Genomic DNA, 23,811 nt, shown 5'->3' on the forward strand with positions numbered 1-23,811 from the left:
ACTGAACAAGTCACATAATGGGAAATGCACACTGAAAGCAATTCATCGACAGTCACAAACAGATGATAATCTGTCTTCCTTTCCAATCTCTCCACTCTGCAAGAAAGGGAGTGGGATAAGAAAGACTGCCTATTCAGGTATAAGAAAGACTGCCTATTGAAATGACTTGTATGCCCTCTGAAAGAGTGGAGGGATGGAGAGAAGAGGACGGAATTATAAGAGAGTAAATAGGCATTGCTTTCAATGTAAATTCCTCATGGGAAGAAAAAAGTAAACAAGAGGTAGGCATGGGATAACATGTACTGACTAAAATGGTGATCATGTGACTATGGTAATCACACAACTAAGGGGAAGCTCCTGAGGTAACAATGATATTAAATTATGATCACTATCACCATATCACTGTTATTCATTTATCATTAGTAATATTATCTTTATTATCATCATCATTATTGTCATCACAATTATTGGACAATTTGGGATTCCATACCGTACAAGGTATATACCTTGAGAAGCTCAAAGAATATGAGGCAGATCCAATAGAAGATGGAGAGACAACATCAAAGACACATTACAACAACATCAATTAACAATGATTGAAGCGATAGAACAGTGTTTCCCAACCTTTTTTGAGCCGCGGCACATTATTCGTATTTTCAAAATCCTGGGGAACACTGAAAGGGGGGGGGGGGTGGGCTAAAGAAAAGTTTGGACAAAAAAACCCTCTCTCTTCCTCGCTTTCGCTCTATTTCTCCCTCTTTCTCTCTTTTCCTTCCTTCCCTTCATTCTCTCTCTCCATCCCTCTTTCTTTCTTTCTTCCTCTCTTTTTTGCTCTCTTTCTCTCTCCCTCCTTCCCTTCCTCTATGTCTTTCTCTCTCCCTTGCTCTCTCTCTGTGTCTCTCTTGCTATCTCTTTCTTGCTTTTTTCTCTCTCTCTTGCTCTCTCTCTCTCTCTTTCACTGTCTTGCTATATGTCTCTTTCTTTCTCTTTGCCTCTCTTGCTATCTCTCTTTCTCTCTCTGTCTCTCTTGCTATGTCTCTCTTTCTTTCTCTTTCTCTCTCTCTCTGTGCCTCTCTTGCTAAGTCTCTCTTTTTCTCTTGCTATGTCTCTCTTTCTTTTTCTCTCTCTCTGCCTCTCTTGCTATGTCTCTCTTTCTCTCTTTCTCTATCTCTCTTTCTCTGCCTCTCTTGCTGTCTCTCTTTCTTGCTCTGTCTCTCTTTCTCTGCCTCTCTTGCTATGTCTCTCTTTCTCTCTCTCTCTGCCTCTTATATGTCTCTCTTTCTCTCTCTCTCTCAGCTGACTGCAAGCGGGAGCCCTGACGGCGGCAGCTGGACATGGTGCTGGACACCGTATATGCCAGGCACGCAGCGCCAGCATGTACGACGTCCAGCAGAACGTCCAACCGCCACCGTCAGGGCTCCCACTTGCAGTCAGCTGAGAGAGCGCGAGCGAGCGATCCCTCTCGCCGCCGCCATCTCCTCCGACTGCCTGCGGCCGCTGCGGCCACCCCACCCCCCCGCTCCCATCGGACACTTGCCGTCGACGAAAGAGGAGCTCCAGCTGGGCGGGGCGCTGCCGGTACTTCCGTCCTGGGGCTCCCGCTCGCAGCTGTCCCCCGCCTCCTGCTCGATGCCGCGGTTTTCGGCGCTCTCCTGCTAGGCCCCAAAGAAAGAAGGCGGGAAAAAGGTGCGAAGAATGGAGCTCTCCTTCTTCCTGCCTTCCTTCTTTGGGGCCCAGCAGGAGAGCGCCGAAAACCGCGGCATCGAGCAGGAGACAGCTGCAAGCGGGAGCCCCAGGACGGAAGTACCGGCAGCGCCCCGCCCAGCTGAAGCTTGGCGGCACACCTGGCCATGTCTCGCGGCACACCAGTGTGCCGCGGCACACCGGTTGGGAAACGCTGCGATAGAAGAGCAAGAGCAGAATTTTCTATCTCCCTCGACAACCAAAACAGAAAAAGAGAAACTAAAGAAGAGGTGGTGTTGGCTTGAGTCAGTTTTCAAATGAAGGCAGAGACAAACATTTGATGCACTACAATCAAGGTAGGTGTTGGGGCCCTGGACCACACAAAGCCAAGGTGGGTTTGGACTTTCCCTGCAGTGCAGAGAAGACCGTTCAGGTAAGCCAATGCCCCTTCTCCTGTGTGCTGCTAAGGAGAGTCCAATCATGGGATACACCCAAGCTTACGTATTGTGGGCAGAAGGCTGGTCCAGGGGAACTGACACTCTGTAGCACCCACCTGCCAAAGGCAGCCTCAGTAGAGACAAACAAGTCTAGTTTGTAATGACAAACAGGGAAAGCAAAGACCACATAGCCGCCCTGCAGATTTCTTTGATGGAACCCTGCAAGGCTGTGAGTAAAGGTAATAACGTTGATGTGGTGGTACATCTTGGCACAAATGATTTGTCCCAGAGAAATGTTAATGTAGTAAAAAGAGATTTTCAATGTCTAAGTGTGGAGCTGGGTAAAATAACTGATTCAGTGACTTTCTCAGAGGTGTTACCGGCTTGTGGCCAGGAGGATAAAACAACTTGTATCAGAGAGTTTAATGTGTGGTTAAGGCAGTGTTGTAAAGCTTCAAGGTTTTGGCTATGTAAGTCATGATGTCAATAAATAGTCTAATAGGGAGTTGTTTAAGAGGGGTGGTTTGCATCCATCATATAGAGGTACCCAGGTGCTCGGTGAGGAATTCAGAACTTTTTTGGACAGGCATTTAAACTAGGTAAAGGGGACAGAGATGTAACTGATGTGGATTATTTCTGTCCCCGACCAATGAGGATAAATCAGTTTCTGGAAGCTTATGAAAAGAGAGCTGCAAATAAAATAGATGTAGTTGTTGATGATAAGGGGCAAACTAATAATGAAAATAATGTTCTTCGGGTAATGTGCATGAATGCTCGAAGCTTGAGCAACAAGCTCTGTGAGTTAATGGCCATAATATCTAAAGATAATTTGGATCTGGTTGCCATAACTGAGACATGGTTTAAGGATTCTAATGAATGGGAAATATCTATACCAGGATATACACTGTATAGGAAGGATAGAATAGAGAGAAGGGGAGGTGGAGTAGCCATTTATGTTAAAGAAAGTCTAAAAACAACACTAATTCAAAATACATGTAAAGATCTGGAGACTCTGGATTTGCATGCAAAATAAAGAAAGTTCTGTCATTAAAATTGGGGTGATCTATAGGCCTCCAGGGCAATCTGAGGAATATGACAACAAGATGGTGGATGAAATTACCCAAATGGCAGTGAAGGGAGATATTGTGGTTATGGGTGATTTCAACATGCCTGATGTTGATTGGAATATCCACAGTGCCCTTACATGCAAAAATAAGAATATAGTAGAGGCCTTTACAGGAGCAGCTCTGGCACAGCTGGTTAAGACACCAACTAGAGGGGAGAATATTCTAGATTTAGTTTTTACGAATGGGAATTGGGTTTCAGAGGTGATTTCAGAAAAACAAATGTTAATGCAATGGGGGAATATTTAAATAAGGAATTAAAGGGGAGGGATAAAATGTCAGGAGCGAGCACCCAGTGGACTGTATTAAAAAAGGCCATCTTAAAAGTCACTGGACTGTATGTAAGGCAAATAACTAAAAGTAAAAGGAAGAAGAAACCGCTATGGTTTAGCAATGATGTAAGGGCTATAGTCAATGAAAAAAAGGCTGCCTATAGGAGGTATAAAGAGTCTGGAAGTATAGCTGATAGAGAGGTGTATAAAATGAGACAGAAGGAGGCGAAACAGATAATATATGCTGCTAAAGCCTCAAAAGAGAAAGAAATTGCCAAATCTGTAAAGAAAGGGGATAAAACCTTCTTCAGATATATTAGTGATAGGAAGAAGAAAAACTGTGGCATCACGAAGCTTAGTACCGGGAATAATACATGCATTAATGGGAATAAGGAGATCGCTGACCATTTCAATACCTAATTCTGTTCAGTTTTCTCAAAAGACACCTTACAAAATAATACTATAGAGGGATATAGCATTGCTTCCAGCTGTACGGATTCAGCTCCAGTGATCTTAGAAGCCGATGTCTTAGAAGAACTTGAACGATTAAAGATAAATAAGGCAATGGGTCCAGATGGCATCCACCCCAGAGTTCTTAAAGAACTCAGATCTGTCATTGCTATCCCCCTGACTGATTTGTTTAACCAATCCCTGTTAACAGGAGATGTTCCTGAGGATTGGAGAATGGCCAGTGTTGTGCCTATCCACAAGAAGGGCAGTAGAGAAGAAGCTGGTAACTATAGGCCAGTTAGCTTGACATCAGTTGTAGTAAAATGATGGAGACTCTACTCAAAAAGAGGATAAATCAGCACCTAAAAACAATAACTTATTGGACCCAAATCAGCATGGCTTTATTGAAGGCAAATCAGGTCAGACTAATCTCATTGATTTCTTTGACTATGTCACAAAGGTGTTGGATGAAGGTGGTGCCGTGGATATTGCCTATCTGGACTTCAGCAAAGCCTTTGATACGGTTCCACATAAAGAACTGATAGATAAATTAGTGAAGATTGGACTTAATCCCTGGATAGTTCAATGGATTTGCAGCTGGCTGAAGCGTAGACATCAGAGAGTTATTGTTAATGGCGAGCATTCTGAGCAGAGACAGGTTACAAGCGGTGTGCCACAAGGGTCTGTTCTGGGTCCTATTCTTTTTAATATGTTTGTGAGTGACATAGGGGAAGGTTTGGTAGGGAAGGTTTGCCTATTTGCCAATGACTCTAAAGTATGCAAAGGGTTGATATTCCTGGAGGCGTCTGTAATATGGTAAATGATTTAGCTTTACTAGATAAATGGTCAAAGCAATGGAAACTGCAGTTTAATGTTTCCAAATGTAAAATAATGCACTTGGGGAAAAGGAATCCTCAATCTGAGTATTGTATTAGCAGTTCTGTGTTAGCAAAAACTTCAGAAGAAAATTATTTAGGGGTAGTGATTTCTGACAGTCTCAAAATGGGTGAACAGTGTAGTCAGGCGGTAGGGAAAGCAAGTAGGATGCTTGGCTGCATAGCTAGAAGTATAACAAGCAGGAAGAGGGAGATTATGATCCCGCTACATACAGTGCTGGTGAGACCACATTTGGAATACTGTGTTCAGTTCTGGAGACCTCACCTACAAAAAGATATTGACAAAATTGAACGGGGCCAAAGACGGGCTACAAGAATGGTGGAAGGTCTTAAGCATAAAACGTATCAGGAAAGACTTAATGAACTCAATCTGTATAGTCTGGAGGACAGAAGGAAAAGGGGGGTCATGATTGAAACATTTAAATATGTTAAAGAGTTAAATAAGGTCCAGGAGGGAAGTGTTTTTAATAGGAAAGTGAACACAAGAACAAGGGGACACAATCTGAAGTTAGTTGGGGGAACGATCAAAAGCAACATGAGAAAATATTATTTTACTGAAAGAGTAGTAGATACTTGGAACAAACTTCCAGCAGACGTGGTAGATAAATCTACAGTAACTGAATTTAAACATGCCTGGGATAAACATATATCCATCCTAAGATAAAATACAGAAAATAGTATAAGGGCAGACTAGATGGACCATGAGGTCTTTTTCTGCTGTCAGACTTCTATGTTTCTATGGCTCAGACCGCTATGGTGGCTGTGCTACAGATGGAATGTGCAGTAATCTTCCCAGGGATGGGCCTGGACTCTAAGCCACTGGCCAGGCCTGGGCAATGCATGCCTTGGCTAATAGCTAAGCCGTGATCTTGCGACTCATGGAAGCTGGCAGAAACGCAACAAACAGTGGACATAAATCTGGAGAGCCCTCCTGATATCCGATGTTTGTCAACAGTGTTCCTACTGGTCTTTCAGGTTGGGACAAAAGTCTGGCAGTATCACCTTCTGGGCCCTATGGAACCAGGAGTTGACCTTTGGAAGAAATGATGGATCCAGGCATAAGACAACTCTATCAAGGTGGAATTGGCACAAGTCTTGGCAAATGGAGATGGTGAACCCTCGCTGCTGCCAAATGCTCCACTCCTGATGAGTTTAGCCCATGTGGGACAGGAACTCAGGCTACGTCCGAAGTTCGGTGGTGTTGGTTCTTGCAGGCGTACAGCTAATCTGCACACCACCGGCAGCAACAGCGGCTCCAGGACAATGAGGCAACATCAAAAACACTCTTAATAAGGTGGAGGAGAAATTCAGACTGAAGGAGAGTTCAAGCTGGAGAAAGGTCAGTAATTTTGAAATCAGGAAACTGTGAGAGAAAGTACAAACCTCCCTTCTATTCGATCGAGTTTTGAAAACTGACTCATGAAATAGATTGAGTATGTGTATTTCAAGCTAAATTAAAACTCAGACCTTAACAATCAACCAGAATTGTTCCCATGCTTGGACTCTCTTAACAGCACACAGAAGAAGATTGCCTTCACTGTCTGCTGGTTTTTTAATTGGTTATGATTCTCTGCTTACAACCACATTTGTATATAAATAATAGTTGCAGAAACAAGAAATTGCAGCATTTCTAATTGCTTGGCTATTTTTTATACATGCCAAAAGCCGAAACTGGAATGTAAAAGGTCTTACAAAGATTTGTGACAAAAATAATAATGTGAGAGAATTAATATGAACTTCTAAGATTTGTCACAAACAAAATTGTTTATTAGATTTGTATGCCGCCCCTCTCCGAAGACTCGAGGCGGCTCACATAAATAAAATAAATAAACAAGTTTCTTGAGCTGACAAAATAAAAGCCTGTCTGCCAAGCCTGCCTGCCAAGCAGCCCAGACTGGAAAACGCATGACTTAAAAGTTCTGGGAACTTCACAAATGTCTAAGAAAGTGGAAGAATTGATATTTATTTATTTATTTATTCATTCATTCATTCATTCATTCATTCATTCATTCATTCAATAAAATTTATAGGCTGCCCTTCTCCAGTGGAGACAGTGGACTCAAACCAAGATACAATAAAACCCCCCACAATATTAAGAAACAATCGTACATCATTCATCCACTCCACTAACACACTTTTATTTTGTCAGCTCAAGAAATTTGTTTATTTATTTATTTTATTTATGTGAGCCACCTCGAGACTTCGGAGAGGGGCGGCATACAAATCTAATAAATTATTTATTATTATTATTATTATTATTATTATTATTATTATTATTATTATTATTATTATTTATAGATTTATATGCCTCCCTTCTCCAAAGACTCAAGGTGGCTCACAACATATAGAATACAAAAATAATTCCAAAGCTGAATTATAAACTGATCTAAATCACCCTATCTTTGCAGCATTGGTCATGTGACTGAGGGGGTAGGGCCAATTCAATGTCACAGCAAGATCCCATCCCACCTTGGCATGAGTTATGTTGAGTTGGCCACACCCACTCAGTCACATTACCCCCCACTAAGCCATGCCTGCTAAGCCATACTCACCAAAAAAGTCACGCCCATAGAACTAGTACTAAAAATTTTAGAACCCATACACACAGACAGACAGACAGACAGACAGACAGACAGACAGACAGACAGACAGACAGACACACACACACACACACACACACACACACACACACACACTTTCATATAATATTTCAGTATTGACTGATAATTTTGAATGAGTAGGAAGGCATTAAAAACCATATATATATAAATTTAAGCATTCATAGCAAATTTTAAAAGTGAAATCTGACTCCATTCAGCTCAACTTACTTTAAGACTTCCGTATACCCTTTAGCAGCAGATACATGAAGAGCTGTACCACCAGATTTTGAATGCCGAACATCATTAATATGACCACTATTAAGCCACTGTCTAGCATCCCTAAGCATGATACGCTCTTCTTCTTTCCGAGCTGCCTCAATATCAACCCCTAAAAGAACAGAAATATATTCATTTTAAAACCTATACATGTATTATTTAAATTGCATGAAATTCATCAATCTCTAAAAAAGACAATTCCCCTCCAATTCTATCTATTATATAGAAGTGATTATCCTCAACATTTCGGTTACAGTTTGAAGCAGAAGACAAAGCTTGCATGTCAGGTACTTGCAAAAATATCATTCTCTAAAAAGTCAGGTATTATATAGATAATTATATTTTTAAAATGCAATATAGGATCTTGTTGAACAAGCTGGACTGGGTCAAGATAATTACAAGGTGAAACAGAATTACAGACTAGAGATACAAGTTAAGGTCAATTTTCTAACACATAGACCAGACAAATATGAATTTAATACAGTTTACAAGACTTGTACAATCTAAGATCCAGAGTAAGATTTGCAATTTCAATAGTTTCTATGTTAGTTATTAGTTTCTTATAGATCTGTTTTCCAAGATCTTAATTTGGAAAATTAAGGAAACTTGGAAACTTTTCTTTTCATGTACTGTACTTTATGAAATCCACCATGAACTTATTATTTCTAAAGCTAACATTTTAAAAGTAGCAGCAGCCTATCCCTCACATATCACCCACTTTTTTTCCAAACATGCATTTTCTTTCTAAACGTTTTATTAAAAATTGATCATTACTGGAGATCTATATAAAGCATTGAATTAGCTTTTTAATTTTGAATCAATACATCTATCTAATTATCATGTTTACAGGTAAAATACAAATGTGTAATAAGTATCACATTTAAAATTGCCCAATTATCTCATAAAGATTAAAAAGTCAGAACTGAACAGCAGTCAATCTTAGGATATAAAGGAAGAATAGCTAGAAAAATGCACATAAATAGGTATTGCGGCTTCAAAAATAAATCAAACCATTGAATACTGCTAGGTTTTTTCATTTATTTATTATGTCTCAGAACTAAATAAAAACCAATTCAGATTGAATCCAATGGTATTTTATTATTTTAATTGGCAGGATGTTAAAACATCATGTTAATATGTCAAAATGCAATAGACAATTCAATGACATTATCTTTTACCTCAGAACAAAACATTGTTGTCTCATCTAAAAGACTATAGTATTCTCCACTTTTCAAGCACCATTATTCTATTTATATATAAGATATATTTAAACAAGCAAAAATAAGTTAGGCTCTAAAATCCCACCTACTTGTAAAAAAGCATTGACTCTAATGATAGATTATATTTGTGTGAAACTGGTACGTTCTAAAGTTCAAAGATTTCTCAAACTGACATGTTTTATAAAATTACTTTAAATGAAATTATGCTTATAATATATTTGTCATGTCTTCAAGACAGTTGTTTTGGTTTCCCACTTATTATATTTGGATGGACATTATGGAAATATGATATATGAGCCGGGGTGGCGCAGCAGGTAGAGTGCTGTACTGCAGGCCACTGAAGCTGACTGTAGACCTGTAAGTCAGCGGTTCAAATCTCATCACCGACTCAAGGTTGACTCAGCCTTCCATCCTTCCGAGGTGGGTAAAATGAGGACCCGGATTGTGGGGGCAATATGCTGGCTCTGTTAAGAAGCACTATTGCTAACATGTTGTAAGCCGCCCTGAGTCTAAGGAGAAGGGCGGCATAAAAATTGAATGAATGAATGAATGAATGCTCTACATCAAATGCTGCTAACAAACATGCTAGGCTGCCTTCAGAGCTGAAGTGGTTATTTTGCTATGATTTAGATTACACAAGCACAGCTATAGCCATAACAGAGTTCTGTAAATTATTATCAGAGTAATGTTTAATCTGATAGAAAAGAATATTTTAAAATGTTACATTTTAATTAAATGATCAGATTAATGCTCCAAACATTAAACATAGCATCAACCATTAATTGCATACAGTTCTATTTTACTCAATACAAACATGTATTGTAATGCCATTAAGTAATCTGAAATATTGTGTATTTTTTTCCTCAAAGTTTCTATCTTAAAAAATACTGACTGCAATTCAATCATTTTTTTTAATGTTAGTGGCTGAGATCCCATTTATCAGCCAAGCTGGGGGGAAATCCTTTATTTTCCAAGTTTTAAAATACTTTGCTATCTGGAATATGAATATAGTTTTTCAAAGTATTTTTCTTACATAGTTATATCCAGTAGTGGGTTCTAAGACCTGTTTCTACCACTTTGAATGCACATGCTTACATGCACAGAAGCATCCCAGGCAGGTGTGTGGAGCCTTCCGCTGCAGCCATTCCCGGTTCACAGAACCAGGCCAAACCAGAAGCAACCCACTGCTGAAGTATATGTATATATTATATGTGTATGTACATGTATGTTATATATATATGTTATATGTTATTTGTATATGTATGTAATTGTATATGTATTGGATACAAACAAGATTCCAATAATGACCACCATCTGAGCAAAGAAAAAAACGCCCCGAGTCTACGGAGAGGAGCGGCATACAAATCCAATAAATTATTATAATAATTATTATTATTATTTTCATAAAACTAATTTCTATTAAATGAGCAGCCCATTTGCAAAAATTAATGTATCCCATCTGGTGTACAACTACATGCCATTTTGTCTCCTATTCCTGCTCCCAGCAAAAACAGGAAAGAAGCAGAATGGAAATGGGAGGAAAAACAACACTGGGAAGAAAAGGAAATAAGTGAGGAGAAAGCTGCAGAGAAAAAGACAAAATAAAATTGTTTACAGAAAACTCATCAAGCATCAGTGCTGGTACAAAATGAAGGAACGTTGCTATATGGATTTTTTTTTTTAGTGTTCTATATAATAAATGTTCTTGTATCTATAATTTTCCTTACAATATGGAATTTCCTAACCAGTTATTGCACTAGATTTTAATGTTTACCTTGTCGATTCACTTCATTTTGAAGCAATTCTTCCATTGCTTCTTCCTCAGCAATATCTAATGGAGTGTTTCCTTCACTGTTTACTGCTCCTACATATGCTCCTTGACTAATTAGGTATCTGTCAATGGAAAAAAGAAACAAAATGACACATATGCTGAATAGTTTTAATATAAGTAAAGATTTCTTTTCATAAAATAGTAAAAGCATAATATGTGCATATGGGGAAAATTTGTAAAAGCTTTTAATAAGATTATCTCAATGTAGTTAGGTTCTTAATAAGTCCCTTTAAATTAAATTCTTTAGTATGTTTACAATTCTTCTTATCCTATAGATTCTAGTCCTTAAAGTGGTGACAGTAAATAACACACTTGATGTTTCCCATGCACTATGCTTTGGCTGATTTTTTAAAAAAGTATTGTTACACTTATAAATAAACAGATGGAAAGCTAGCATAGTGCAAACTGAAAAGCCTGAAATCTGGCTTCTTTTTCAAAATGTTTCATAAACTCTAAAATAATCCTTAGAAAGTAAAATGGTACAAGTATGTATATTTCCCTAGAAAAGGTAAAAAGATTTGCTGAAGTATTAAAGGGCATCTTGGAAGACTACAGGGAGCAACTTCACTCATTAGTTCATGTAAAGAGGCTTTGAGTAATGTTTTACTTGCCAGGGCAAGAACTCATTTTGTGAGGATAATTATTATATGATGTTGACCATGCTTTCTATTCAGATAATATAAATGTTTGCCTATATGAATTAAAAATTAATAATGTGCTCACCAACCCAAAAATTTGAAGATCCCTGCCATAATTACAGTATTCCATTAATATTAATCAGAAGTAAAGCATAATCTTGTTTTGTTACAATTTGCACATCATAAATGTACGGACGGGGAAAAAAATCTTACAGTCATTGTTTTATCTCTTCTTCTAAGTCAGAAATTTAAGGGACCACCTCACGCAGGTGGCCATTTATCTCCATTAGAAAATGAAAGTGGAAGAGAAATTTATCACTCTTTTAAAAAATATTCCACTGTTTCACAGTTATTATGGCCGGATAATTCATTCTAACCTAGAAATTAAAATTGCACCTGACAGTCTTTTAGAGTATTGTAGACTAGAGTCTTAATATTAGTCTTCTCCTGTTATCTAAGCATGTCCAAAAAAACCAACAACCATTATTGCAGAGAGCTTTGTTTTCAGACCTTTGTCATCCTCTATTCGCCCATACACATCTATCAATTTATTTACCAAATTTATACAAGCATCTAGCAAAACAATTAAAACAAGTCTTGAAAACAATTAAACGTAAATATAAATAAGACCACAGGACAATGCATGAAAATCTTACAAATAATACAACCACATTGCAGGCTCCCTGTTCCAAGAGATTGTCAAACCTGCTGAAAAAAATAGATTTCCTAAAGTTCCAAAGAATAGGTGCTACAGCAGAAAGTTATCTTCTGAAGTGCACATTTTTTGAATGTTTACATACATATTTCTTGTCGATTTTGTCCACTGTAGATTTTAGACTGTATAACATGTACTTTCCTGGGACTTCAATCTATCTTGTCCATACTTGATATTATCCAACTGACCAGATGCTTATAAGCTTCATCCTGATGGCTCTTGATACGTTTGGCCATTCTGCATTTCAATTCCATTACTGTTGGTGATTTTATCTGGATTTATTGCTCCTACAAGTAATCCTCAATTTACAAGCATTTGTTTAGTGACCATTAAAGTTATAACAACACTGAAAAAAGTGACTTTCATAACCATTTTTCATATTTACGATTGCAGCATCCCATGCTCATATGATCAAAATTCAGTGATTCACTTAACTGTCTTACTAAGCAATGGAAATTTTGGGCTCAAATTTGATAGTAAGTCAACACCTGTAAAGCACACATCTCCAAGTCCTATCTTAAACAGGTAATTAAAAATAACTCAGAAATTGGAATTAAAGCAGTTCAAAGGCTTTATAGTCACTCTAACATTACTGCCACATAATATTTTACACACACACACACACATACAAACACACTACCTACAGCTAAAATAATAAACAAATACTTTCATATTTCTCTCTCATTGATTTCAAGTTCTCTCTCCTCCTCCCCAATAATTTTACCTGTCTCCAAAGCAACTGGCAAGTTTTATTTTTAAAACCTGCAAGAATACTGGAACATACATATTACAGCAAGCCTTCCCTCATGAAATGTATGTATATAATTACTAATATATTGTGCTACCTCTTCCCAGAAAAAACAAAGGCCTCTCCTCTGTTGCTTTTTCACAAGGAAAATAGTTTCCAAAAGTTGGGAAAGAAATACTGACTGGAAAAATTTGTGGAACAATGGAAAAGGTTGAAATTTGTCTTGAACTTTGGATTAATCTGAAAGGTCAACACATTCCAGAACTCATTTAAAAATCTATGTGAACTTGTACAGGTGTTGAGAACATGTAGCATCAGAGGATTCACAGGCTACATGTCACACAAGTTATTTCTACAGCTCATGACCATACTTGAGCAAAAAATAAGCTATTGAGGGGGGGGCACCCATCTCTTGGCCAGTAACTATTAGCTCAAATAAGTCAGGATTTCTCTCTCATCATTTCCATGGGTATAACAAATGAGGTGAAGGCAATGGAAGGATGGAGGGGAAAATAAAGTGTCAGCTCATTGGTAGCAGAATAAAAACTGTCTCATGTATATACATACTACAAAAATATACTTTTGCAATCAGCCAATCTCAGTTGAGTTCATCTTAGAAATAGTTCCATACCTAGGTATAAAGACAGTTATCTAAATCCATATATCTCACAGTGTGAGGCTAAAATTACCGCTGCACCCTTCTTCTGCATCCAGGCATGGTGATGCCATTCCTTCTCATGATGAAGTTTGTGCACCTATTGCTTGGAGCTGGTTTAAAAAGGAAAAAAGGGGCCGAGCAGCTTGTTTTTGGTGGCGGGCAAGTGGAGTGGGTGGCCTCCTACTTGTAGTTGAGATTCTGGAGGAGAACCACTACCACCTGCCCCCTCGCCAGCCACCAAGAACAAGCAGCACTGCCGCAGGAGCAGAGTCTGCACCGAAGCAGCATCCGGCACCAGGGTAAGAGATGCACCAGCCTCAAGGGAGGCTTGCCAGGCTCAAAAACTAGGCAATGTATATGTGTTTATGTGTGTGTGTGTGTGTGTGTGTGTACGTGTGTGTCTCTCTCTCTCTCTCTGTACGCATGCGAAAGCAACATGCTTATGTGAAGGGGGGTATCACACACACATGCAACGGTGGAGCATGGGGATCTTTGAGACCAAATTATTAGCTCAAAATCTTCTGCAATACACAAGTGGGAATTTACACAAAAAATATCCAGGAATCAGTCCAAACAAAAATTATGGGATCAATTCTCACTGAATCCAATGTAATTACAAATATGCTGTTAAGATTTGAAAAATAAAGTATTGCAATCCTGATAAGGGCCTGGAAGATGGTGATAGATTAGAAGGCTGAAAAATCCAGTGTTTTATAGCTTTACCCAAAATTGCATAGCTAGCCTGTATTGCAACAGTTCGCACTCTGTTGGCTTTCAGTACCATTCCATTATTTCAAGTTAAACACCTAATCAGCAGAAGAATAAAATATATGGCGTTTGAAGCTATAGTTGACAATCAATGTCTGCACTGCAAAAAATAATAAACAAGAGCATCTGAGATCCAGCAAAATATTTAGAAAACCTTTCTCTCCAGAGGCCAAGGACAACCTTATTCACAGCTAGCCACAATAGCATACCATCTGCTTTACTAAAATGCAGATATTCTAAAATCCATTAATCAAGCTCACCTTCCTATGTAGTTGGCAATGAGATCATAACCATTTCACAATTGATTATTACATTGTAAATTTTATAGTAGTATTATGTCTATTTATATTTTTCTCCTAATAAATAAATTTCCAGGAACATAATTTCTACATGAATAGTCTATCAGAAGACACAAAGCCCACTATTACCTGCATGGCAGCCAAATGCTGCATTACTGCAATGAAAATAAGATATAATCATCTTCAAGGCTAATTAGTTTTCACTTATTTCTTATTTAAGATATTAATATGTACATCGGCAATCCTTTATAGAACACATATTAAAGAGCACATATTTTTACTTTACATAATGTAATACAAAGTTCACATTTAAAGAGATTATTACTATATGTAAAAACTCCCTTTGTATGACCCTGTCATCCCTTAACTTGGGGTCAGGGTTATTGAATGAAGCTAAGCATTTACTGGCCAGATGCCCTCCCTGATGCCATGCGCAGCGCAGCAGATATTTTTTCTTTGTGCTCTAGAAGAGAAACATCCGCTGCTCCCTAAGACTGAATTCAAAGAGGGCGGTGAGTGTCTTTACCACTAGGCCACCATGCCATTCATATTACTACTATATATCATTGTAGTAATTTATGCAACATTTTATGTTGGTATTTTACCTTAATGCATTTTGATTTGATTTCTTGGATTGCATCTATTTTGTTCTTTTACTGATCGAGTGAATAAATTGCTGATTCAATTATTCTAAATTGATCAGATTCAAGGGAGAAACTGAAAATTTGTGTCATTCCATCTATCACAGCCACAGAAAACAAATTATTCAGCTATTACACAGGAGCAAGAAATAAATTCCAGAGTAACACAATTTGGTAAAACAGCAAATGTTAACATCAGCAAACAAAACATGAGTGAAACTTTTCAACTAGGGCAACATATCTAAAACTACTGCATAATTAAAGCTTCAAAGCCCATTGAGAGGTCCAAGAAAATTAAAAGGTCTTTATTCTTCCTATGTTGTTTTAAGTCATAATACCAAAGGCACTTCTGGTACACAAACCAATCCTTATACCTGATAGTGTGTAATCACCAGTGAATATCTAAGCACTAAGTGCTATTTCTATGTGTGTAACAGGCTCAAATTCATATGGAAGGTTGGCATGTTAGCTGACTATCATTCTAATAGGGTATATAATGGAAGATGTAGATGACTTTGGAGAATGAAGGGAAGAAATTTTGCCTAGAAAACAATTGGATAAGAAAGACAGAAGTCCCTAATGGAGGGTAGAAGTTATGCACACATTGATGAGTCAACAGGAAAACTAAATTGTAATAGTCAAGCAGAAGGACATGGTAGGCCATCTACAAATTCTACAGTCAAAGTTGAAAGTGCACCAGAAAATTACATATGAATGTCTGTACACAAATGCTAGAAAGAAGCCTTTGAGCAAAAATAGGGGAATTGGAATGCTTGGCAAAAGAAAATATTGATATTATTGGCATAACAGAAACCTGGTGGACAGATGAAAACCAATGGGACACAAAGATTCCAGGTTACAAACTGTATAGGATGGATAGGAGAGGGAGAAATGGTGACGGCGTGGCCTTGTACATAAATGAGGAGTTAGAATCTCATGAACCTGAAATTCAATAAAATTCCACAGAAACATTGTGGATAAAAATCCCAGGACAGAAAACTAATTTGACATTAGAGATCTGCTATCGCCCTCCCAACCAAACTCCAGAGGCAGATTGCTATTTGGAAAATGAATTTAAGGAGGCCTCAAAAAGAAATAAGGTACCGTATATACTCGAGTATAAGTCGAGTTTTTTAGCCCAAAAAATGGGCTGAAAAACCCGACCTCGACATACTCGGGTGACTGACAGGTCACCACAAGAGGGCGCAAGCGGCTTAGGGAAAGACAGCCGTCTTTCAGCTTGAAAGAAGCCGCAACTGCCTGGTTAAGAAGGGAGAATCCACCCCCTAGCCAAACGGCTTTTTTCCTGTTTAGCGCAGCGTTCGAGCGCTAAACAGGAAAAAAGCCGTTTGGCTAGGGGGTGGATTCTCCCTTCTTAACCGGGCAGTTGCCGCTTTTTTGCTGTTTAGCGCTCGAACGCTGCGCTAAACAGAAAGAAGCGGCAACTGCCCGGTTAAGAAGGGAGAATCCATCCCCTAGCCAAACGGCTTTTTTGCTGTTTAGCGCAGCGGTTTTTTTATTTTTTAAGTTATTGTTAATACCAGAGTGTTTTTGTTTACCCTCTTTTAACTTTATTGGTTTTCTTTTAAATAAATATTCTAAAACATTTACCCTACTGATGCCTCAATTGATGTAATTTTATTGGTTTCCATTTTAATAAGTTACCAGTAGCCACTGCATTTTCCAACCTCGACTTATACACGGGTCAATAAATTTACCCCAGTTTTTGTGCCAAAATTAGGTGCCTCGACTTATAGTCGGAGCGACTTATACTCGAGTATATACGGTACGTACTTATTTACTTACTTACTTATTTATTGTATTTATATGCCACTCACTCCAAAAGGACTCTGAGCAGCTATTAGTTGGTAGTCATAATGGGGGATTTCAACTATCCCCAAATAGATTGGGTAAATTCTTGATTTCACCAAAATTAGGAAAACAGTAATGAAGAAACTAAAAGGAACAGTAAAAAAAAGTCAAATCCCTCCAAAATGCTTGAAAACTGTTTAAAAATACGTTATAACAGGCTCAACTAAAATGAATTCCTAAAAGAAAAAAGAGAACCGGAAAGTCCAAGAAGACACCAGTATGGCTTACGAACGAGGTAAAGGAGGTTATTGGAAAGAAGAAAAACTCATTTAAGAAATTCAAGGCTCTTCTTACTGAGGAGAACAGGAAGGATCACAAACTCTGGCAGACTAAATGCAAGGCAATAGTCAAGAAAGCTAAGACAGATTTTGAGGAGCATATAGCAAAGAATATTAAAAATAATAACAAAAACTTTTTAAAGTACATCAGAAGCAGGATCCAACCAGAAAAACAGTTGGGCCACTTGATGACAATGATCAGAAGGGGATAATCAGAGAAGACAAGGAGATTGCTGAGAGGCTAAATGACTTCTTTGCCTCCTTTTTCACTCAGGAGGATAGAGCATGCCGCTGAATAATAATAATAATAATAATTATTATTATTATTATTATTATTATTATTATTATTATTATTATTAATTAGATTTGTATGGCGTCCCTCTCCGAAGACTCGGGGCAGCTCACAATAGCAAAACAGTACAAATCCAGACGATATTGTTTCGTCGACGGGACCCAGAGAAGGCCAACTCTGTGGGACCTAACCGGTCACTGGGATTCGTGCGACAGAAGGCGGTCCCGGAGATATTCTGGTCCGATGCCATGAAGGGCTTTATAGGTCATAACCAACACTTTGAATTGTGACCGGAAACTGATCGCCAGACTGCGGAGTGTTGGTGTAACATGGGCATGTCAACCCAGTGTAAAGCAGCAGTGAAAAAAGCAAATTCCATACTTGGCATGATTAGGAACAGAATGGAAAATAGGTCGGCAAGTGTTATATTGCCTCTATACAAATCGATAGTAAGACCACACTTGGAGTACTGTGTACAGTTCTGGTCACCGCACCTCAAGAAGGATATAACGGAACTGGAAAAGGTGCAAAAAAGGGCAATAAGAATGATCAAGGAAATGGAGCACCTCCCTTATGAAACCAGATTGCAACGCCTTGGTCTCTTCAGCCTTGAAAGATGGTGTTTAAGAGGTGACTTGATCGAAGTGTATAAAATCATGCATGGGAAAGAAAAGGTGGCACTTGCATCTGTTTCAATAACCACCGATACATATAGTAGATAATATATAAATATATATTGAGTGACTGTGTGTAATATATATGTACACATAAGGCATATATACATATAAGATTAAATAATATATTTTGGATGTTCAGTAATAGTAAATACCTTGTATCTCTTTGAGGCAAGAAGAGGCCAGGCACCCTAACCCAAACCCTTGACGTGAATGACATCAAGCTGGCCACCCTTAAGACAGCCACATGACCTGTAAGCCACCCCCTCCAGTCACATGACCGTCAAGCCACTGGCCATGGTCACATGGCCAGCAAGCCACTCCTACCCTGTTACATGGTTGACAAGCCATTCCCACCCAATCACATGACCATCCAACCACACCCACAAAGTAAGCCACGCCCAGTGTGGTAGTAAAAAATTTTGTGGCCCTTCACTGATCCAGTCCCACCCAAGACTAACCAGTCCTCTTTCTACAACCAATGGAAAGGCTCTTGCATAACGACATGTCGAGTCTGCCCATCCATCTTCGTCAGAAGCTGGGAAGCCTAACAACAGAGGCTGGGAAGCCTAGCAACAGTCAGCTCTAACAGACTTAGTCCAATCAGCTGATCGGATGAGGTCAACCCATTCCTGGATGCTATATCAATCCTATGAGAAAGAGTGTATCAGGTAAGACCAATGCCTCCTCTTATCAATTTTAGACAGGCTTTCAAGAGATGGGATTTCCTCATGCAATTCCTCTTGTCAACAGATATCAACATATCAGTATCCTATTTTATTTCCTACTCAGGGTGAACAGGAATCATTTACTTCCATAAAATCCTAAATTGGTTTTTCATCACAACTGTGCTCCAATTTTCCAGTCATAATAGGAGTAGCTTATATTATTAGGGCTACACATTACTGTAGAATGGCATATTTCTACAAGGAATATGGCATGTTTCCAGAAGGAATTTACAAATGAATATATCTATATTTTCTACTTGTATCCAAATTAAATGAAACTATAATATGGTATTAATTCACTCCATTACAGCAATTGTTTAGAACACTAATTGAAGCATGGTATTAAACTAGTTAATGAGCTTTATTCTCTTTTATCAAGCAGCATGAAATAAATACAGACAGTCTTCAACTTACAACCACAATTAGGACTGAAACTAAGCAAGGCGAGTGAATCACACCCAATTTTATGGGCTTTCTGTCACAGTTGTTATGTGAACTATGTTCATTAACTTAAGCAAATCTGCCTTCCTGCATTGACTTTGGTTGTCATAAACCAGCTGGAAAGATTGCAGTGATAATTGGGAAAAGAAATAATTTAGAATACAGTGGTACCTCTAGTTACGAACTTAATTTGTTCTGTGACCAGGTCCTTAAGTAGAAAAGTTTGTAACAAGAAGCAATTTTTCCCACAGGAATCAATGTAAAAACAAATAAGGCCCTGTTTCCTCCCAGGAGATTCCTAGAGAGGCCCCATGGAGGCTTCTCCCCGCCTTTTCTGACCCTGTTTTCTCCCAGGAGATTCCTAGAGAGGCCCCATGGTGGCGTCTCCCTGCCTTTTCCAGTTACAGTTTCAGAGGCTCGGGTTTATAAGTGGGAAATGGTTCTTGAGAAGAGGCAAAAAAATCTTGAACACCTGGTTCTTATATAGAAAAGTTTGTAAGTAGAGGCATTCTTAGGTAGAGGTACCACTGTATCTTTATGTGTAAGTTTCAATATTTTCCAATGCTGAACTTTCCAGCTGCTAAAATGCCACCCCTATAAATATGCTTGCTCAAACACTATTCTGACACATGAAGTAGAGAATGAAAAAGAAAACTGTTGGACCAATTCCTTTTAAGGACAAACAGGTTTATAGCTTACTGTATGAAATATAAGAGGCCAAGGTGCTTAGAAACTTTGTCCTTCCCAAATCCATTCTTATTCTTCATATAGCTAGCCAACACAATACAAGGTAGAAGCTTGTGCAAAGCTATTTCAGACACCACATTTCTTGTCTGTGCAATTAACAGCTTCTTCCTTAAATCTACTTATCAGATTCCTCTACATAAGAATTTATAGCACCACCCTCTTACAGTATAAGAGAAACAAAGAGCATAAAATTCATTTTTATAATACAAAATTCATCAGATATAGGAAACTATTATATCCGGTTATTCATTGCAAACATAGAAATATACATTTTCAATTGTACTTTTTATCCTGTGTGTGTGCGCGTGCGCACACACGCTGTATTTCCTTGCTGTAAAGACTCTAATTTTCATACCTGACAGATTACTGGGAGTATTTTTGTGTTAACTCCTAACTAGCATTCGCTGTATTAAAAGTCCACTAGACATTTAGAAAGTTGTATCAAATAAAGATAAACATTCTTACTCTGCTATATCAAGATATCCACAGGAAGCAGCTGCATGTAGAGGTATCCAGCCTTCATTGTCAGGTTGATTTATGCTGGCTCCATTTTCCACAAGAAATTTCACCATATCTATGTTATCATCTATGCAAGCCTATAAACAGAGAAAAATGGTTAAAAGTTATACAAGAGATTTTCGAAATATCACTCTAAAAACAAGGGAAAATGAGTTTTGTCTTTCACCAAAGAAGTGAAACAAGCAGTCCTTTACACACAGAGCATATCGATACATGATGCATGAATTCATCTATGCTTCCTTTATTTGTCCTGATTTTTTTTAAAAAGCTCTTGCGAATTCCAGTTCAGTTTGAAACCTGCCACTTACTTTATGTATAACTGACTGGTAATTAGAAGGTAGATTTGATTTAAATGAAAATTTAAATCAAGTTGGTTTAAATCATAATTTTTAAAGAGCAACTGTCATCTCTGTCCTGCAGCAGCTCCTCCTCTGACCCACTGTTGACTCACCGACAATCCCAACATTGCAGAATGTATAGCCTCATGCTTCGTAGGTAAGCTCCATTTCATGCTGAACAAACTAAATTATTAATGTATCTTAAATAGAAAACTATATTTAGATATATATTTTTACTACAAAACCATTTTATTAAAATAAATGGAAAAAGTCTTCACTTTGTAATATACATGAGAGAATAAGATTAAATTATCTAAATCAAAGGTGGGTTCCTTCCAGTTCTCACTGGTTCTATAGAACCAGTAGCAAACTGCTGGTGACGTCACAGGGCCAGTTCTGTCAGTGCCGGTGCATGGACGCCACCATCTTTTTTTGGATTTCTTTTCTTCTTCTTCTTCTTCTTCTTTTTGGGGGGGGGGGGGATTTGGGGAGATTTTTGGCTGACTTTTTTTCTTTTGCACATGTGAAGAAGCAGTTTCCGGCATTACGCATGTGCTGCCATCTTGTTTTCAGATTTTTTTAAAAAATGTTTCAAATTTTCAGTACTGCGCATGTGCTTGCATGTATGAAACAATGTGTGCAGCCACGCAGTGCAGGAGGAAGGGAACCAGTAGCGAGGTAAATTAGAACCCACTCCTGATCAAAATCTAGACATAAGTAAGTTTTATTCAAATAATCTATCTATTATGTCTTCTCCTAATATTCTTCATGCTTTGACAAGTTTGCAAGAAACAAAAACCAGATTCTATAACTAGTTTTTATTTTTATTTATTAAATTCACAAAACTGCACAGTACATAGCTTAAAAACACACTAAGTGAAAATGTTTTTTCTTGTGCTCTTCAGTTAAAAGTAGATATCCAACAATGATGTATGCTAAGCTGTTATCTTCTAATTGTAATGCCCCCAACTGTCTAAAACCAATGGCACACAAATGAACCTATTGTCTCTAGCAATCTCAAAGCTTGAATTAGGGAATAAACAATTTTTTTTGAAATAACAATAAAATGCTTGTGAAGAAACTCTAGTCTATACAATTAATTTACTAAGAGAAAAAAGGCATCAATTTTTTATGCACCCAGAGTTCATTTTGATAGATGAGCAACTATTTAAATTTGCTTGATAAATATTTCATGTTTATTGCAGACTTTTGTTAAAATTATTAAGCCAAGTTTAAAAATTAAGTCATAAGTGTCACAAGACTCCTTGCCTTTAAATCATCAATTCAAGACTCAAAAACTATATTTTTAATAACCATAGATGACAATCCATATTTCACACAACTAACAAGTAATTCTTTAGAATAGTTTCCCTAATATTGTTTTCCATTTGTTTGCTTTAAAAGTCTGTAAAAATATCTTTGTCATCATAGCCCAGAAGCTCAGTATGACAATACCTAGTCATGCAAATCAAAATATGCAGATCTCATTTCAAACACAATTTTCTGGTTTGTTTAGACATTGAAAAACTATGAAGTAATTCTAATCATATCACAAACATGATTTGTATGATATTCAAAGTAAGCTTAGACATATGGTATTCTGTACATACAGTCCTCAACTTACAACCATTCATTTAATGGCCACTTGAAGCTAGAAAGGCATTCAAAAAGTGACTTATGATCTTTTTGCACTTTTCACACTTACAACCATTGCAGCATCCCCATGATCAAGTGATCAAAATTCGGACATGTGGCAACTGGCATATATTTATGAGGGTTGTTGTGTCTCAGTGTCATGTGGTCACCTTTTCAAATCTTCTCACAAGCAAAGTGAATGGGGAAAGCCAGCTTAACGATCATGTTACTAACAACTGCAGTTGTTACTATTAACTGTGGCAAGAATGGCCATAAAATGGAGGAAAACTCACTTAAAAACTGTCTTGCTTAGCAACAGAAATTTTCGGTTCAATTATGATTAGGACTACATGTATGTACACGTAGAAACAATACTAGCAACATACTTTTAAAGTGGTTCAAAAAACATCAACATTACATATATTTTGAACAAAATACACTATGGCTTTTGCTATAAGAGACAACTGAGTAAATGTCAAAAAAATCCTATTAGAAAACTTGAACTTTATATGGGCTTGGTCAGAGTAACTTTACTTGATAGCAGGTATGTACAAACTATTATTTAACATCATTTTGGTTAATTCTGAGTACAACCACATCCCTACCTATGAGGGTGTGAACACATGCAGCCACGTTATTGCATGTTTTTAATTGTTATTTTATCCTTTAAAAGATTTCAGTTTGTTTTTCAATTAAATTGTACATCTTATATATTAGTAAAAGGTAGAAAAATTCTGAAGTGATTTATTTTGGTTTGACATTTTTATGTCTCAAAAAACTAGCATTTTAATAGGGGTATGTATGCGGGGTGTGTTTATATTATCACTGTAAGCAGAATATTAACTTTTTAAAGGAAGACAAATCTCATCTCACATTATATTGTATTTCAAATTAAAATCATGATTTAAAACAAATCTTAATCAATGTCTAAATACTACACATCCCATATCAAGTAATATGTTCAGAATCTAATTTGTTTAATCAACTTTGTTTATTTTAAATCCTGAAATTCTCTGAAAATAAAATTAGAA

General features: G+C 37.6%; 1 protein-coding gene across 2 annotated transcripts in view; it reads right to left on the reverse strand.

Moving 5' to 3' along the window:
* The window catches only part of PPP1R12A (protein phosphatase 1 regulatory subunit 12A), a 113,162-nt gene that overhangs the window by 54,177 nt on the left and 35,174 nt on the right, over window positions 1–23,811 (reverse strand). For both annotated transcript variants that reach the window (XM_070754645.1, XM_070754646.1), the window contains exons 2-4: window positions 20,754–20,884; window positions 10,733–10,851; window positions 7,691–7,850 (exon numbers count right to left, since the gene is read on the reverse strand). In XM_070754645.1, the coding sequence (XP_070610746.1) occupies window positions 7,691–7,850; window positions 10,733–10,851; window positions 20,754–20,884 (410 nt within the window). The remainder of the gene's footprint in view (window positions 1–7,690; window positions 7,851–10,732; window positions 10,852–20,753; window positions 20,885–23,811) is intronic.

This window comes from Erythrolamprus reginae, chromosome 6, assembly GCF_031021105.1.
Source record: "Erythrolamprus reginae isolate rEryReg1 chromosome 6, rEryReg1.hap1, whole genome shotgun sequence".
Taxonomy (NCBI): domain Eukaryota; kingdom Metazoa; phylum Chordata; class Lepidosauria; order Squamata; family Dipsadidae; genus Erythrolamprus; species Erythrolamprus reginae.